Here is a 17,029-nt window from a genome sequence, read left to right as displayed (position 1 = left end):
GGCTTTAAAGTCAGATAGATAGAATCCAAAATTGTTGTATGACCTAGTTAATTGATTGTGCTCTGGGTCTCAAGTTTTATAGCTATAGGGATCCTCCTATCCACATCAGAGGGTCCTCATGAGGATTAAGTGACCCAGAATAACAAGGATTATAAGCCCTTGGCATATAGAAGGTGCTCAATAAATGTAATGAGTGTGAGTCTAAATGCTAGTGGTTTCCTCTGACTTTGGCCCAGGAGGCCAGTATGTTCCCTGAAGCAGCAGGTGAGGGGCTGGTTTCCTTGCCCAAGGGTTTGGAGAATGCTGACTTGCATAAGCTGAACCACATCTCCTCAGTGTGGGCCTCCTCAGAGCTTGTACTGTATTGTGACTCTCTAAAAGAATAGATAGCCCTTCCAAACTTCCTTTACCATTTTGGTTTTATTTTTAACCAAGAATATCCCAAAGCTAGTGATTAAAGCAAAAATCTTTTACTAAGATTCTCCTCTACCCTAGATTCACTGTGATGCTACATACACCTCCCATTGACCCTCATATGATTTTCACCTCTATTGTCTTTTTTTTTTTTTAAGATTTTATTTATTTGACAGAGAGAAATCACAAGTAGATGGAGAGGCAGGCAGAGAGAGAGAGGGAAGCAGGCTCCCTGCTGAGCAGAGAGCCCAATGCGGGACTCGATCCCAGGACCCTGAGATCATGACCTGAGCCGAAGGCAGCGGCTTAACCCACTGAGCCACCCAGGTGCCCCTCACCTCTATTGTCTTAAGAGACATCCCTTCTTGAGCAAATAGAGCTAGAGGATGAATAGTGATGAGACTTTTAAACAGAATGCCATGCTTCGATTTGACCAGAAGTTTTAAAAGGATTTCCAAAGGGAGCTGTGGAATAATCAGCCAACTTTCTTCAACCGTGGATTCTTGTCATATGTACATACTTTTGTAATCAGGCATTTTCTCCTTAAGGTAGACTTCAGTGTAACTCTAGGAAATCTTTTTTGCTGCTTGGCTTCACGTAAGCTGGGAGGGTCTTTTAAAAGTGGCCAAAAATTAAGCTCCAGAAGGTGAGGACTTGAGATAAAATAGCCATGAGTCTCAGGGATGCGATTTTTTAGGTCTCGGTGGAAGGGCCTGTTCCAAATTCTTTTCAGATGTGACATGGTTCTTAAGTCCTGCTTCTTGCTCAGGAAGACCATAAACAAGAACCAGGCTGAGACCTGTAGAATTCAGTGCAGTTCCATTAAAAAGCACAGCTCCTTGATTGTGTCTTGGCACCAGAGCCACAAGTATGAAAAAAAATGCATCATCAAGGAGCCTTTAGATCTACAAAGCCTTTTCATCTCATTTTGAACCTCCTCCTCTATGATTTTGGATTCTTAGAGCATTCGAACAAGAGGTGGGGAAAGTCAGGTTTATAGATTTCCTGCTGGCATTGCTACAAATTATGAGTTGGAAGAACAATAGAGGCTAATACAATATGGCCTAGAATTGCAACATTTTCAAAAATATCATACTTTAAACATTTTGTCAGGCCCCAAAGGAAAATTGTTTAATATGGTTTGGGTTTCAGTTTGAGAAGTCACATTGGTGGACTGATACGGGGGGAGGTTTGGGACCGAGAGTTATTTCGTTACTTACTAACAAATGAGGTTACTTCATCACAAGAAAATAGCACGGCATTTCTTTTTTAATATTTGGCCTAGAAAATATCGGTGAAAGTCTAACAAATGAAAGTCCAATTTCTCATGTTTTTGTAAAGATTTTTTGGTTTCAGTTGTTGAGACAGAAAGGAAGCCGTTCTCAGCTGCTCCCCAAGTAGAATCAGGAGTCTCACTCTCCCCGTGGGGGGGCTCTCTTTCCTCTCCGGATGACACATGCGCTGTTAGAGCAGCCTCAGACATGGAGCGATCCGTGGGCTTCCCTGACCGTTTTGCCCAGAGGACACAGCATTTCCTCCCCCGGCTCCAGAAACTGCCCAGAATGCCACATGAGATGGGCTGCCACCAACGCCGTTCTCGTTATAAACAGCCCTACCTAGCTGTGTCACCTCTTACCATTTCAAATGAACAGATGTTATTTTTCCTCCAAACTGGATTCCAAAACATCTTTCTTTTTTTTTTTTTCTTTAAGCTTCTCTCCGCCAGTTAAAATAGTCACATAAACAATAATACCTGAGCTTGCTGCCTGATGGAGTGCCAGAAATACTTGTTTTGAAAAGATGGCATCCGAGGAGCTCTGGAAATTTTTTTTTTCCTGATTTGGAGACTCTGCTGGGAAAGCCAGAGCCCCCATCTCCAAGGCTCTGGTCACTCCTGACCAGCCTGTCAGAGCTGCCGCAGAGGCTAGGGCCTGAAGGGCCGCTGGCAGGTGCACGGGTGGTTATGCAGTTAAAGGCAGAGGCAAAGGGGTAACTGGGATGCCTTTTCATTTCTGAGTGACAGATCAATTTTCTTTGACCAGGTAACTCCCTGCTTTTGAATTCCTCCATGCAACCAGACCTCACAGTCAGCCGAACATACAGCGGGCCCATCTGCCTCCAGGACCCTCTGGACAAGGAACTCATGACAGAGTCCTCGCTCTTTAACCCTTTGTCCGACATCAAAGTCAAAGTCCAGAGCTCATTCATGGTGTCCCTGGGTGTGTCTGAGAGAGCTGAATACCATGGCAAGAATCATTCCGGGACTTTTCCTCATGGAAACAACCGCAGCTTTAGTACGATGCATCCCAGAAATAAAACACCCTACATCCAGAATCTGTCATCACTCCCCACAAGGACAGAACTGAGGACCACTGGTGTCTTTGGCCACTTAGGAGGACGCTTAGTCATGCCAAATACAGGTAGGTGGTTAAGTGTGCGTTTGTGTTCCAAGCATTCTTTTAAATGGTTTATATTGATACAATTATGTCCCGTAAGATTCATTTTTAAGATGCTTACCATCTTTGTGTCAGAGCTACCAACTCTGGTGCTATAAGCCTCCTTGATTTAAGTGGCCAACCAGAATCGATGCTGATTTTAGATTTTGCGGTCATCACTTCAGCACAGATCACTTGCTCTATTTGATGCCTTTTCCAGTTGACAGCCATGTTTGCTCAGGAGGTTTGGGTGGTCCCCAGAGTTAAACCCCCTTGAAATATATTTCCTAGAGCACGATCAGGCAGCGCTGAGGACATTCCTTGGCAGGAATGAGAAATACCATGTTTTATAGCCAAACATGGTTTATACACTAGTAGATAATTTAGCAGAAGGACACTGGGAGTCGAACTTCCTCCATAACTGATCTAATAAACACGGTCGAGTGTCCACAGACCTTGCTATCATGTTACTTTATGAGGATCAGTGATGAAGGTTCATTACCGAGTTGCTCTTTTAAATGCAAACTTCAGGTCCAGGGCTAAATCGTGCATACAATTAGTTCTTGGGAATTTTTTTCCTCCTTTTGGTTAGAAGGGGGGTTTTCTTAATGTTTTGACAAGTATGCTTTAGGTATATAGACCAAATAACTTTTGTTTTTTTAATTTTATTTTTTCAGTTTCCAAGATTCATTGATTATGCACCACACCCAGTGCTCCATGCTCCCTCCTTAATCCTCACCACCAGGCTCACCCATGCTCCCATCCTCTCCCCTCCAAAACCTTGAGTTTGTTTCTCAGAGTCCACAGTCTTCCATGGTTCCTCTCCCCCTCTGATTTACCCCAATTCACTTTTCCTTTCCTTCTCCTAATGTCCTCCATGTTATTCCTTATGCTCCACAAGTAAGTGAAACCATATGATAATTGACTCTCTCTGCTTGACTTATTTCACTCAGCATAATCTCCTCCAGTTTTTGATACAAAAGTTGGGGATTCATCCTTTCTGATGGTGGCATAATACTCCATCATGTATATGGACCGTATTGTCTTTATCTATTCATCCGTTGAAGGGCATCTTGGTTCTTTCCACAGTTTGGCTATTGTGGACATTGCTGCTATAAACATTGGGGTACAGATGGCCCTTCTTTTCACTACATCTGTATCTTTGAGGTAAATATGCAGTAGCGCAATTGCAGGGTCATAGGGTAGCTTTATTTTTAATTTCTTAAGGAATATCCACACTGTTTTCCAAAGTGGTTGCACCAACTTGCATTCCCACCAACAGTGTAAGAGGGTTCCCCTTTCTCCACATCCCTTGAACCACTTGTTGTTTACGGTCTTGTTAATTTTGTCCATTCTAACTGGTGTAAGGTGGTATCTCAATGTGGTTTTAATTTGAATCTCCATGATAGCTAATGGTGATGAACGTTTTTTCATATATCTGTTAGCCATTTGTATGTCTTCTTTGGAGAAGTGTCTATTCATGGCTTCTGCCCATTTTTTGATGTGATTATCTGTTTTGTGTGTGTTGAGTTTGAGGAGTTCTTTATAGATCTTGGATATCAGCCTTTTGTCTGTAGTGTCATTTGCAAATATCTTCTGCCATTCTGTGGGTTGCCTCTTTGAATTGTTGACTGTTTCCTTTGCTGTGCAGAGGCTTTTGATCTTGATGAAGTCCTAAAAGCTCATTTCCGCTTTTGTTTCCTTGGGAAACACGTCTTGAAAAAAATTACTGTGGTCGATGTTGAAGAGGTTACTGCCCATGTTCTCCTCTAGGATTTTGATGGACTTCTGACTCACGTTGAGGTCTTTCATCAATTTTGAGTTTATCTTTGTGTATGGTGTAAGAGAACAGTCAAGTTTCATTCTTCTATATGTAGCTGTCCAATTTTCCCAGCACTATTTATCTAAGAGACTTTTTTCCTACTGGATATTTTTCCTGCTTTGTTGAAGATCATTTGGCCATAGAGTTGAGGGTTCATATCTGGGCTCTCTACTCTGTAGGCCAAGTAACTTTTAAAATGACATCCTGTCAATGGATTAGTCTTCAGAGATGTCATCTAAGACCTAACTGAGTGGCCGAAGAGGACATACTCTCCTCTGATTTCTAAGCAACAAGAATTAGGTAGTGCTCTGAATCGTCACTGGTTGGCCACTGAGAGGAAAGAGTGCACTCTCTCTGTAAGTGCGACAAAACAATCAGAGAGCATTGAATCAAGACCATCAGGGCCTTGACAGCCCACTCTGAGGTATAGCTAACCACCCTCTTCAAATCAATGATCTTATCCTCTAAAATGAAATCTGCCATAGGACTAGTCTGAAGCTCCCATTCCAGCTAACCGACCCTACAGTAGCTTACTGAGTGGACACTGCACTTAGGTTCAAGTTGAGAAATGCTGTCTTATTCTCCTCCCTCAGCTGATTCCTTAAAAATTGCCCTTAAATGCAACCTTACTCATCATGATTTTGGTTTCTGAACTTTCAATTCTCGAAATCTTCCCTAGTCCATGTTTTAGGACATCGTTAAGAATCTTCGTTTAAATATGCGTGAATGTCAACATGGGACGTAATCCTCCCTGGTCCTAATTGGCCGTCAGGAGACTCAATGCGGAATGAGTCGGTCAGCCATGCTTACCAAGTACCCTTCTTGTAAGAATCTATAAACTGGAAGTATGGGCTCTGGGAGAAGAAAATGACACAAACTGCTCCTAAGAACAGGATATATTCATAAAAATCCTGGAAAGTTGCATTTTTGTCTTCCCTTCCCTTCCTAACCCAGTGTGTGGCACTTCACAAGCTCCCAGTAGATACTGGTTGAATAAATTGGCCCACACTCCTCCTCTCCCTTCCTGTCTTTGTGTGTTTACATACATGTAGAAGGCAGGCCAGGATCAACCCGTTCACTGGCTCTGTTCAACGTTCATCAAAAAAAGTGAGATGAAACCATGACACAGATTTTTCTTTTTCTTCCCTTTTGACTTGAGAAGTACTTGCATTGCAAACACAAAGTTTTGATAGCATTGTCTGGTTCCCAAACACCTCCTCTGTGAAAGGGCATTTTCAAAGCTTCTAATAAGAAGTCCTGGACAAGATTGAAGCTGTTCACTGGGAATGAGTTTGAGGAAAAATAAGTGTGGGGAATTGAAACATATGCCATGTTATTTGCAGAACATAAATGCGAAATATGCCCTAGGGGGCTAAAGTGTAAAGAAGCAAGGCACAGCAATTAAATTGTTCTAATGCCATCCATCCCGAATTATTGTATGATGCCTGGCAACGGTTTTCAAAGAGGATGGGATGGTCCCCATGCTGTAGTAGTCATTTATTATGCAAAATATGAAGCAAGAAACTCAGACAGGTGGTTCTGTTATCATACCAAATAAAAGGCTGTCAGGGTAGCAGGTGGAGTTTGGGGGAGAGTATGTTTCTTTAATCAGAGATAACTGGTGAGTGACATATCGAAAACGGACTCTTCTTAAGGGGACTACATGCATAAAGATTCCCCACTCTGCCTTCCCTCCTTCATAAGCTATAACTTGCCGCCCACGTTACCACCCACCATGACCCTGCCTCGTGGTTTTGTCCCATTTCTGTTTACAATATGCTTATTTTAGTGGGAGGAGGGAAGTATGTTTGAAAGAGAATTGTGAAATGAAGGAAAGATGAAATCATTTAAAGCTCTAATGATCCTGTAGATTCAGGTCGTATTTAAGAGTATTATGAAATAATGTTTCAATCTGAACACAGGGAATTAAGCTGACTTGAAAGGAATGAGATAGGATCCGTTCTACAAACAGCCCTATCTCAAATGTCCACATGCATATTTATTCTGATTCGTTGTGGGAGTCGCCTGTCAGACACGGATGATCTAGAGAAGAGACCACGTCTCAGCATCTGGCTTTTTTTTTTTAAACAGTTTCTAATCCTATTCCTTCATTTATTCAGGATTTTGTTTTTGTTTTTGATTGCCTACTTTGTGCCAGGCATTGTGCAACATGTAATTGATATAATATGCTTTTTTTATATTAAGCACGCTGTAGGATTTATTTGTGAGTTTACAAAAGACACACTAATCAACATATCAGAAAGTTAAAAGTGATCATTTTTGTTGGCAATCGAAGAAAGGATTATACAGGGCACCAGGCAACTCTGTGGTGAACTTTTCTGTATCTTGACTATGGTGGCGATTAAGAGAGTATATATGAGAAACTCATCATTTTGTACTCTTAAAATGGGTACAATTTATTGCCTGTGAAATATACCTACAAAAAGGAAAAAAATAGAAAAAGAAAAATGGGAGCATGATAAAGTTATTCTTTCATTGTTTGATGATGCCATATTTGCTTCTATATCTAAAGAATTTGGACTGAAGATCTCTGTTGTCCTAAGGGCCTAGAGTGTCTAAAAGAGAGGCAACAGAGAAAAAGTACTGTGTCAGACAGAGAATACAGAGTGTGTAGGGTGTGCGTTCAGCTTGACACCCACACCCAGTGAATATCCTGTGTATCACACCTTCTGCTCCACAGCAGGGAAGGATGTCCTGGAGTCCACTTCATTTGGCAACTACATTTAAAAAAGAACAGGAAAGGAAAGGAGGAGCCTGATCAGAGGCCCCTAAGTATGGCAATTACAGTTCCATTGACAATTAAAGTCCAGAATATAAATGGATACTCTTGCTGAAAAGCTGTAAGCAAGATTTAAATGTGCCTCATTCTTAGTGCTGGTGAAAGATACTGATGATAACTAGCATGTTACTGACTAATGCTCATAAATGTGCATCACAAATAACATGTTTTGCAATGAGTCTTGGATTCCTTGATTCCACAGCAGCTAACAGGCACACGGAAGGATATCAGGAAAGCCTGCCATCTCGAGATGTAAATTACCACTGGCAACCTGAAAAGCTTTCTGTGCAATTACATTAGCACTAATGAAAGGGGGGAAAGGTGGGAACTGCATTATTCAAAGACTTGGAGGATGCCCTGAGATTTTATTTTGCAAAGGTCTTACTGTGTCTCTATTTCATCTCTTCTATAAACAAGAAACTACATTAAAAAGAATCTCTGCCTTCTCTAGATTCCTCTCTCTTGGCCAAAGTGAAATATTTACTTCGCAGTAGACAAGAGGAGAGAGAGGACGTTGCACACACAGAGTGATAAGCCTTCCTGGACCTTCCCTGTCCTGTGCTACAGGATCTTGCTGAAGTTAGGCTACTGATTTTTCTCTGATTTGACACGAATATGGTTATGCCACCTTTAACGTTCATCTTCTTTTTTTCCCCAGCAAATACAGGTTGTCATATAGCTGGTATTTGGTCCTATAATGTCCCTAAATTCATCCCTGCTTTTTTTTTCGCCTCCAGTTTTCTTGAAAAAATACAGCACCTCTTTAAACTTACTTTGAGATGCATAATTTATAAGACAATTTCATACCAGGCCTGAGCAAAGCATTAGAGGGCTCGCCCACCATCTCAGACGCCTTTTCCGGAAATGACTAGAGAGAGATGAGCTACAGCAATACAGTTGGATAAACTCTTATATTCTCAGACAGGTTTAATGGTGTCTGGTCTCAGGACGCCCAGTCCTTTAAGAGAATTAAAAAGTGCCAAGAAGACTCTAAGTATTTTGAATTTGAGTACACAGTCGAGTAACATGCTCCTCTTTATGTCACTGTTGGGAAACAATGTTTTCTCCATGAGTTCTTGGACTTTATAAACTTTTCAAAGATCAGGGTTTCATACATTGCTGTGAGGGGATAATGTATGTGTGTGTGTGTAAGGTGCTCAGCTGAGGGGTTTCACGACTATTGGAAAATCGGTGAATAACCTCTGGGCTTTTTCTGTTTTAGGAGTGAGTCTACTCATACCGCACGGCGCCATCCCAGAAGAGAACTCTTGGGAGATCTACATGTCCATCAACCAAGGTGAACCTAGGTGAGAGACGGAGAAGTGTGGCATGTTGATGACATCTTAAATACAGAACAGAGCTTCTGCAGAACACCTGAGGTTTTTGAGATAATTTGGCGTAGAGGTGTACAGCTAAGATCCGTGCATTACTTGACTAAACAGAGGGAAATACCAGTTGCAAAAGTGTAGGCTAAAATGAAAACACACAGAGCTAGCTCTGCAATTTTCAGTGGCTCATCTAGGTCACTGACCTCTTGACCATAGACAACAAACAACCATGACTCAGTAGGCAAGTCCTTAGCAGGTCCCCTCCATACTGATTGCCTCACCTAATTTTTCTCTCAAAAGAAAAAAAAAAAAAAATCATCCCAGCAGGCGCTTTTCAGTGCTAGGCATTATGCAAATGCTGAGAATGACCAATCTGTGACCTCTTCAGGTCAGCACAAGACCTGCTGTAGACTGAGAGAGGATTTCTCAGGTAATCTTCCCTCCGTGGAAAAACACCTTCTCCGCTGCAGTAGCTTCCAGGTCTGACACATTTCAGTAGCGTTAAATTCAATTACATATACAAATCTTGTCGCAGAGTCTTTAATGAAAGTAGTTGGTTATTTTCTTAGCACAAGTATAATATTTGTGGAAATGTCGCTTTCCTCCACATAAGATAAAACCCGGCTCCTCTTTAGAAAGCAATTTCTCTCATAAACTGGATGTGTACCTCTGGCATTTTCAGTCTTAACATCTTGGTTCTTTGAGGCTAGATTTTTTTTTTTGTTGTGAGCAGGGAACACGTGAAGGAAAAACACTGGAAGGAAAAAGAGCCAGAGAAACAGATGGTTTGAACAGATTCTGATAGCTATCTCCATGAAAGGATTTGTTGGTGCCCAGTGGTTTTAACTTTCTGCTCGAGAGAGCTTGGAAGGAATGGAAAAGTCTCTGCTAGCTGGCTGTTGGCAAGGTGCTCAGAGGGCGCGCGAGTAGGTCGTGGTGTGGCTGGCTCTCGTGCTGTTCCTTTCAGTCCTGGAGAACTAGATCCCTCACTTCCACACCTGAAGGCATGTTAGGGTCTGAACACCTCCATGTACAAGTAGAGGCAACCAAGATGCAGATGGGTTTGGAGTTTACTCAGCATCTCACTTACGCAGACCTAAAAGTGGAGTTTCCTGGATAAGGGTCACCTCTTTTATATCCCTTCAGTTGACTTCTATGAGAAGCCATACTTGTTTAAAATTTAGGTCAGGGACCATTCTACACATGCTGCTGAAAAGGTCATCCTGCAAAAATCAAGAACGAGGCTGAATCCAGTCAGCCTGCCCGAATCACAGCCTCTTGCAAACCTTTGCTTCCTTCCTTATAATCCATCCACTGGGCCTACGTTCAGCTCTTTCCTCTCAAACCCAGTGTCTTCCACCTCAATAAATAGGACTTATGTGGGAAACATCACTCAAGCTGTCCTGCAATTACAAAAGGAGGAGGAGAAATATATTAAAGACATGCCAGAGTCCACAGACCTCGAAAGACAGGTTTGGCCTGATGCAGTCGCCTCCTGGCCACCACGAGCTTTTTAAGTTCTGTGCTAACCTGTCTGGTTTATCTATCCATATCTAAGACATGAGTTTATTACTGTTGTCCAGGAAGGTGGACAGCAACAGGAACGTTTCTTCAAGGACTTCAGCTCTGTGAGGTGGGCATTTTCCTGTCTACTCATTGGAGGATAAGATACAGTTGCAGGAGGCCTACATTTCTTTTCTTGTTTTCCTGCTGCTCAAACCTTCCCAGATGTTCCTAGCTCTTAAGAAAATGACCAGTCGCAGGCTACTGCTCATTTAGCTTTCTTGAAAATCTTCATTTCAAAATGCTCCAAACTACTTACGAAAACACTAAAAATAGCATATGCCTTTCTGCCGCTACTTTTCTTAAGCTTGGTGATTTTTTTTTCCATCCCTAACAGGAGGTTGCTCAGATCTAAGTTCTGCAGCTTTTCATCATGGGGTTAATCAGAAGGCCATTAATGTAGCACTGTTTAGTGTCACCTTGCCTTTGGGACATCACTTAAAAACCCATTGTCATCTTATGTGTCCTTCTGTCCTGCTGAACTTGTGCTCAGAAGAAGGCCTGTTTTTTTCTACCATCTGTAGACCTGGAACAGCACGGTTCTGTCCCTTTAACCTCTGACTTTCCGTCACTTCCACATCCAGAATTACAGTCAGATCTTGAAAACAGCCTCTTTAAAGTCCATTCCGTTTTCCTATTGATGGCACCTTTCTGTTGCTATTTTCTGAGTGACATCTCTGGGATAGCTGGTTGATGAGTTAGTGGAACTGTCACTGAAATCATTGATCCAAATTCAGTAGCAGATTCCCAGAGACAGGGCTATGTAGAATGAATCACAGACTTAAAATAATCCCCTGTATTCAAATAGGTTCCTAGGGCTGTATTTTGAAATCTGGGTAGGTTTTCAGTGAGGGTGTTCATTGTGTGAATTTATGCACCCTGGCCCTCTTGGAAGGCCCGGCTTCTATTGCTGGGAAGTCTCCAGGAGGACACTCTGTACTTCCCATTAAATGGAATGATGTCACTCTTCCTCAGTGTCCCTGCTCTGTCTACACTTTCAGGCTTAAGCTATGATTTTAATGAATCCCTCCCAACCTCGTGCAGCGGTCTGGACCTCTCGTTGCCCATAATGCTGAGGAGATGATCTCTGTTGGCTTTTTGGACAGATATGCATATTAAATGTTTTGCTGGATGAGGACTTTGCATTCTTGGAAAAGTAATAATTACCTCTGTTTCTGTGTAACTTGCAAAGTGCTCTAGCATGCATTTGACTCATTTAGTCTTCCATTATGTCAAAAGAAGAGGATGTTGTAGCAATTTTAGAAAGGAGAAAAAAAAAATCGAAAAACATGAAGGTTCCAAGCAGCAAAGCTGCTTCGAAGGGCATGTTACTCTCCTGGCGGAGCTGGGATTTGACTTCAGGCTAACTGACTGCAATGGCAGTGCTCACACACTAAAGGATGCCATCTCTCCCTGATGTCAGAGCCTTTACGGAAACCACTTTCTGACTTCATGTTCCAACTCTCAGCCCCTAGAATGGGGCATCCTCTGGAATCGCTCTCTCTGAGCATGAGAATAAGTAAGGCAGAAAGACAGGATCAAGTTGAGTTTTTCTTAGAAATACATTGGGAAAATTGCATTGTTACATCATAGAACTGAGAGCACAGAGGCTGGAAACAAGTCCCACCAAAGTGATGAGTCTCAGGGGACATGACGTTAGGAAACATCTAAACGCAGTGGCTAAGAGTGTGAGCTCAGACATCAGAAGCCCTGGGTTCAGATCTAAGCTTCACTGCTTCCTCCATGTGACTTTAGGGAAGTTCATAAAACTCTTTGCAACCCAGATGTGTCTTCTACCTTATAGGGATATGGTGGGATTGTGTGGTACACAGGGATACAGAAATCTGAAACGTGATAAAATAAGTATTCTTTTCTTCCTTGCTACACTTACATTTGACAAAGCATTCTACCTACAGTATATGCTTTCATCTTCACATTGAGCCCACACGGTAAACAATAATGATTATCCTAATTTTTTATAGATTTGAAAATTAACAGCAAGAAAAGTTAGTAAGCTCGACTTGGGCTGTAGCCAGATGAGGCACCAAAGCAAGATGATCTGGCTTAGAAGGCATTTCAATGCTTCATCCCAGTCCCTACCTTAAGGCACAGTTAGGTATGTCATCCATGAGTCCAGTAAGCCTTGTCTTACGCCTAATGATGGAAATAAACCATGAAACAGATGGGGAGGGGCCCAGATTGCGGAAGGCCAGGATCACTTTGCAATTCAATGTGGAACCACACTGCAATAGGGAATCTCATGGAAAACCATGGAAAAATACAAAATGGCCTTAATCCAGTCCAAGCATAGACACACAGACGCGATGTAGAGAAGAGTGCTTTCCAGAAGAGGTCACTTGACCTGAGTCTAAAACATCAGTAGAAATTAGCCAGGCAAAGAAAGGCATAAGGGCAGTACCTACCTCAATGTTCAGCTCCAGGATACATTTTCCATAATCTACATAGCATAAGAGTGGCTGAATACAGATATCTTTCCCTGCTTTTAAGTCATTATCTTAAGCAGCTTCCTTCCAGGTGTAGCCAGGCCAGGGCACAGATTGGACAATGAGTTAGGTTTCACACACTGAGCCATTCACAAATGAAAGAACACTTAGTGGCATCCCAGGAACGGGAACTCGAGTAGCCTTACAGAAAGGCAAGAGCATGAAATTGGGGCTGCCAGAAGTATTTGCTAGGGAAGCCCTGGCGCTCCTCCCAGAATAGGAGCATTTGGTCAGCTAGCTCAAAGTCAGAGGTCACGTGACCGCCCTTCCTATCGGCCCCCTTTGGAGGGCGGGAGCCCAGTACTGATCATTCTCAGAAAGCCCCTCTCTTTCCCCAAACTTCAATTTGAAAGAATCTGGGGTTGTTGTTGGTACATTTCGACAGGAGCTTTTGGGGTCAAATTCTTCTCATCCTTTCTGACCCGGTTTTGATAAACTTTTATACAATGCAGGTATCTCGGCAAGGGAATTAAAGTCTCATTTTAGAGACTCTTCTCACATGGATTACAATAAGAAAAGATGTGGATGCAACACAGCCTTCCCTCTATCCTTCCCACAGGTCTCGCACGCCTCCCTACCCCGTAGTCAGAGAGTAGAGAACTGGACCAGAAAATTATTATATGGAGCTTTCTTCCAAGAAGCAATAAAACGAAACCAAAGGCAAACACTCATTTCCTTTTCCAATTACACTGTCATGCGGCTATCCCTAACCAAATGCCGAAACTGGAACTGGAAATATAAGTAACGTTATTGAAAAATTTACAAAAAGACACATAGTCTTGAATTTGGGCTCGGCCCAGATGGCGTATTTCAACCACTTTTTCTCTTCTGGTTTTGTTTTGCTTCTGAATGGTCTGAGTCAGTGGGTACTTCTTGGGGTGAAGAGCAGGAAAACAGGTGTGGTGGTGTTAGGACGCATGAGCTGTTTTTACAGTGCCTTGATGGAGCAAGAGTTTTAACAGCAAACCATGAGGTAAGACCAAACACCAGACCAGGAAGACACAAAAAGTCACCCTGGGAACTGAAGAGAATTTCTTTCCCAGGAATGGCTCACCACAAAAACAGTGTGGTAGAGGCTGTTCCTGTGGAATATGGCTTCCTGTAGCTGTCCCTTCACAGTGACAAGACCAGCACGCATGCACACGGACACACACACGCACGTACATCTTCGTGACTCAGGCCTAGCCAAACATATAAAACCTCAGAAACACACTTAGGCTGATCTCGTTTCTAGAAGAGTAAGAAGAAAATCTGGCTAGGGATGGCCATTCCTGTAAAAATGAAATTTTAATGATGACTAGTCTTTGTGTGAAAACCCCATGTCACAGAAAACTAGGAAACCACATTCACTTTCCTGGGGCCTCCCAGAGCTCTGATTTCTCACAAAGTAGTGAACCCTGGTTCCACCCTGCCACCAGGTGACTTCTCAAGACATTGCCACCAGGGAGAAAACCTGGCTAAAAGCTTCTGGGTTGTTTTGTATCTCTGTTGGCTTTCTCCAGCTTGGGAGACCTACCTGCTAGGGTCCGTCTCAAGCCATCCCCCAGCTCAGGCAAAAAACACTGCCCTTTCAGCACTGCAAAACTGTTGCTGACTTCTGGAAAAATCTTCCCAATTAATATTAGAGCTCAGTATAGTCTATGACTATTAAGCCCCAAATCTGCCCAGTACTATAAAGCAGGATAAAATATCCCTTCTATAAGGAGTTTATTTCTGGTGGAGGTGATGGTAGAAGGACTGAGGTTGTATCTCTGTATCAGAATGATGTTTGGGGGTACAGTGGCCTTTTCTGTATTCTGAAAATTGACAAAGCTCAGAGCATATGTACAAAAAGAGACCACCAGAGAGAGAGAGAAGTGCCCCCACATTCTAATTTCAGAGATTTTCAAACTATTATGCCAAAGGCTGATTATCCCACCTCCCTGCCAAACCTTCTAAGAAGCTTCATTTCATCAGCACGGGCACTACTGCGCCCCAGACCGCTCACAGACCAGGTCCTCTCCCTCCCTATTGATAGAAGAAGAGAGAAAATAAGTCCTATTTTGGAGGAGAACAGTCATCAAAAGTGGCTGCCTCTGCTCTCTCCAGTGTCAAAGAGAATAGGGTCAAGAGAATCCTTAATTAAACTTGGGCCATCTGCAGGAGAACTGGACAGTGATATTTGATTTTCTCATTGTTTATAAGCTTGTTGACTTGTCCCGTGATGCTAAAACCAAGGAGGGAGGAGCAAAGAACACTTCCATTATTCCCAGGTCCCCATCCTTCCATGGGGTAGAGAAGATGGACCCAAGCCAGAGAGAGTAAGTGAGGTTGAAAACAGGTTTGCCAGGGGCCAGTGCAATGTGAGGCAAAGAAGTCAGAGAGCGGAGTCAAGATGCTGCCAGATGGGGGCCAGTTGGCGGAAGTAACCGAGACCCGCAGAAACTACAGATGCTTCACAGCAACTGTTTGCTGTCCCATCACCAGCACCCTCTGTCCCAGGGGACTTTGGGCATCCCCACCTATCTACTGAATCTGGTAAGGATTCTCTTAAGACATGTAAGTCACCTGAGAACATATCATCATCCTGTCACAGGTAGTTACATAAGGAGGTGGTGTGCTTTCCTATCCCTGCTCTCTCTTGCAGTGCCATGGGGATGAGCTCCTGGTGAGAGAAGACAGGATGGAGCAGGAGGTCTGCTCTAGAGCCCCGTGTGTATGTGTGTGTGTGTGTGTGTGTGCATGCGTGTGTGGTCTTGTGTGTCTGTGTGCATGGGTACCAGGGGTGAGGGTGGAATTTTGAATCAGATGGAAGATTAAATTTTTAACATAGTTTTTAGGTCTCCTCTGTTTAATTAACTATTAAAATATAGTATCAAACTGAGAAGTTTTCAAGGGACCCTATTATCCTGGGAAGTTCCAGTAAGCACAAGCATTAGCAGTTATAACTGACCCTTGAACAACACAGGCTTGAACGCTGATATCCACTTCCATGAGTTTTTCCAGTACAGTACAGCGCTGTCAATGTATTTCCTGTTACGATTTTCTGAACATGTTCTTTGCTCTAGCTTACTTTACCATAAGCGTACAGTATGGAATACATGTAATATACAAAATATCCATCAATTAACTATTTATGTTCTCAGTAAGGCTTCCAGTCAACCGTAGGCTGTGAAGTTTGGGGAGAGTCAAAAATTATATGCTCGTTTTCAACGGTGTTCAGCTGTATCATTCCGGGGTCAACTTGCACTGGGAAAACTAGAGCCACCTTATACCACAATAGATGAAGCCCCCAAAGCAAACCCAGTTACTCAAATCACCGATGATAATTGCACCATGATACATGTGGTGACAGATACACATGTACTAACCAGGAGCAAAGAGATGTGTAAAGGCTCGGGGAAGGCTTCCAAGAGGAAGGGACAATTGACTTAAAAACTGAACATGAGTAAAAGGTATTCCAGTCAAAGGGAATAGAAGGTGTAAAGGCACAGGGGTATAAATAGCATCATATATTTTGGAACTAAGCAAACCCAAACGAAATATGCAAGGAAGAGTGATTAAGGACTAGACTACGTTAGAGAGTAATTTGTTGCCTAGGGGAAATTGACAGTTACCTGCTAGATAGGGATTAAGGAAGAATCAGCTTCAGGAGATCTGGTCCACCATTTTTGATATCTTATTTTCTGCTTCATCTCTAGGACCACTTCCCAGTTCAAGTCTTTTTTATGCCAGCACCCTTCTTGTGAGGACAGTGAACATGTGCCTCATTTTTGCCTAGCACATTTATTAATAGTGCCCTCTTCATCCTCGGAAGTATCTGCATGTGGGCTATAAATAATAGTCACTCTACTTTTGAGTGTCCTTGTCTTTGGTTGTGCACAAGAGATTGGGAAGGAGCTGTTAATGTGAGCGATGAAGGAGTGGAAGATAATTCCCAGAATTCTTCCTTGGGAACTGACGATTAAGTAGTTGAGAGTGATTTGCCAACTGAAGGTCACCTGACCGTTGGTGATAATAGTTGCTCCAGGAGCCTCTTTGGCTTTCTTTCCAGGGAATAAACACAGCCCTCTGACTTACAAGAAAGCGGGTAGAAAGGAAACCGATTAAAGAATAAATCAATACAATGCAAAAACAATATTTATAACCAAGAAAAAAAGACAACTGCTGAATCGAAATCCCCG

The 17,029-nt window shown here is 42.7% G+C and overlaps 1 protein-coding gene across 7 annotated transcripts in view; it reads left to right on the top strand.

The window, feature by feature from the left end:
• The window catches only part of UNC5D (unc-5 netrin receptor D), a 538,042-nt gene that overhangs the window by 466,639 nt on the left and 54,374 nt on the right, over positions 1-17,029 (top strand). For all 7 annotated transcript variants that reach the window (XM_004758268.3, XM_004758266.3, XM_013059292.2 and 4 more), the window contains 2 exons: positions 2,457-2,834; positions 8,694-8,778. In XM_004758268.3, coding sequence (XP_004758325.1) covers positions 2,457-2,834; positions 8,694-8,778 — 463 coding nt within the window. The remainder of the gene's footprint in view (positions 1-2,456; positions 2,835-8,693; positions 8,779-17,029) is intronic.

Source organism: Mustela putorius, unplaced genomic scaffold, assembly GCF_011764305.1.
Source record: "Mustela putorius furo isolate JIRA1106 unplaced genomic scaffold, ASM1176430v1.1 tig00003976_pilon_pilon_pilon, whole genome shotgun sequence".
NCBI classification, from domain to species: domain Eukaryota; kingdom Metazoa; phylum Chordata; class Mammalia; order Carnivora; family Mustelidae; genus Mustela; species Mustela putorius.
This window is presented reverse-complemented; position numbering and strand designations above follow the sequence as displayed.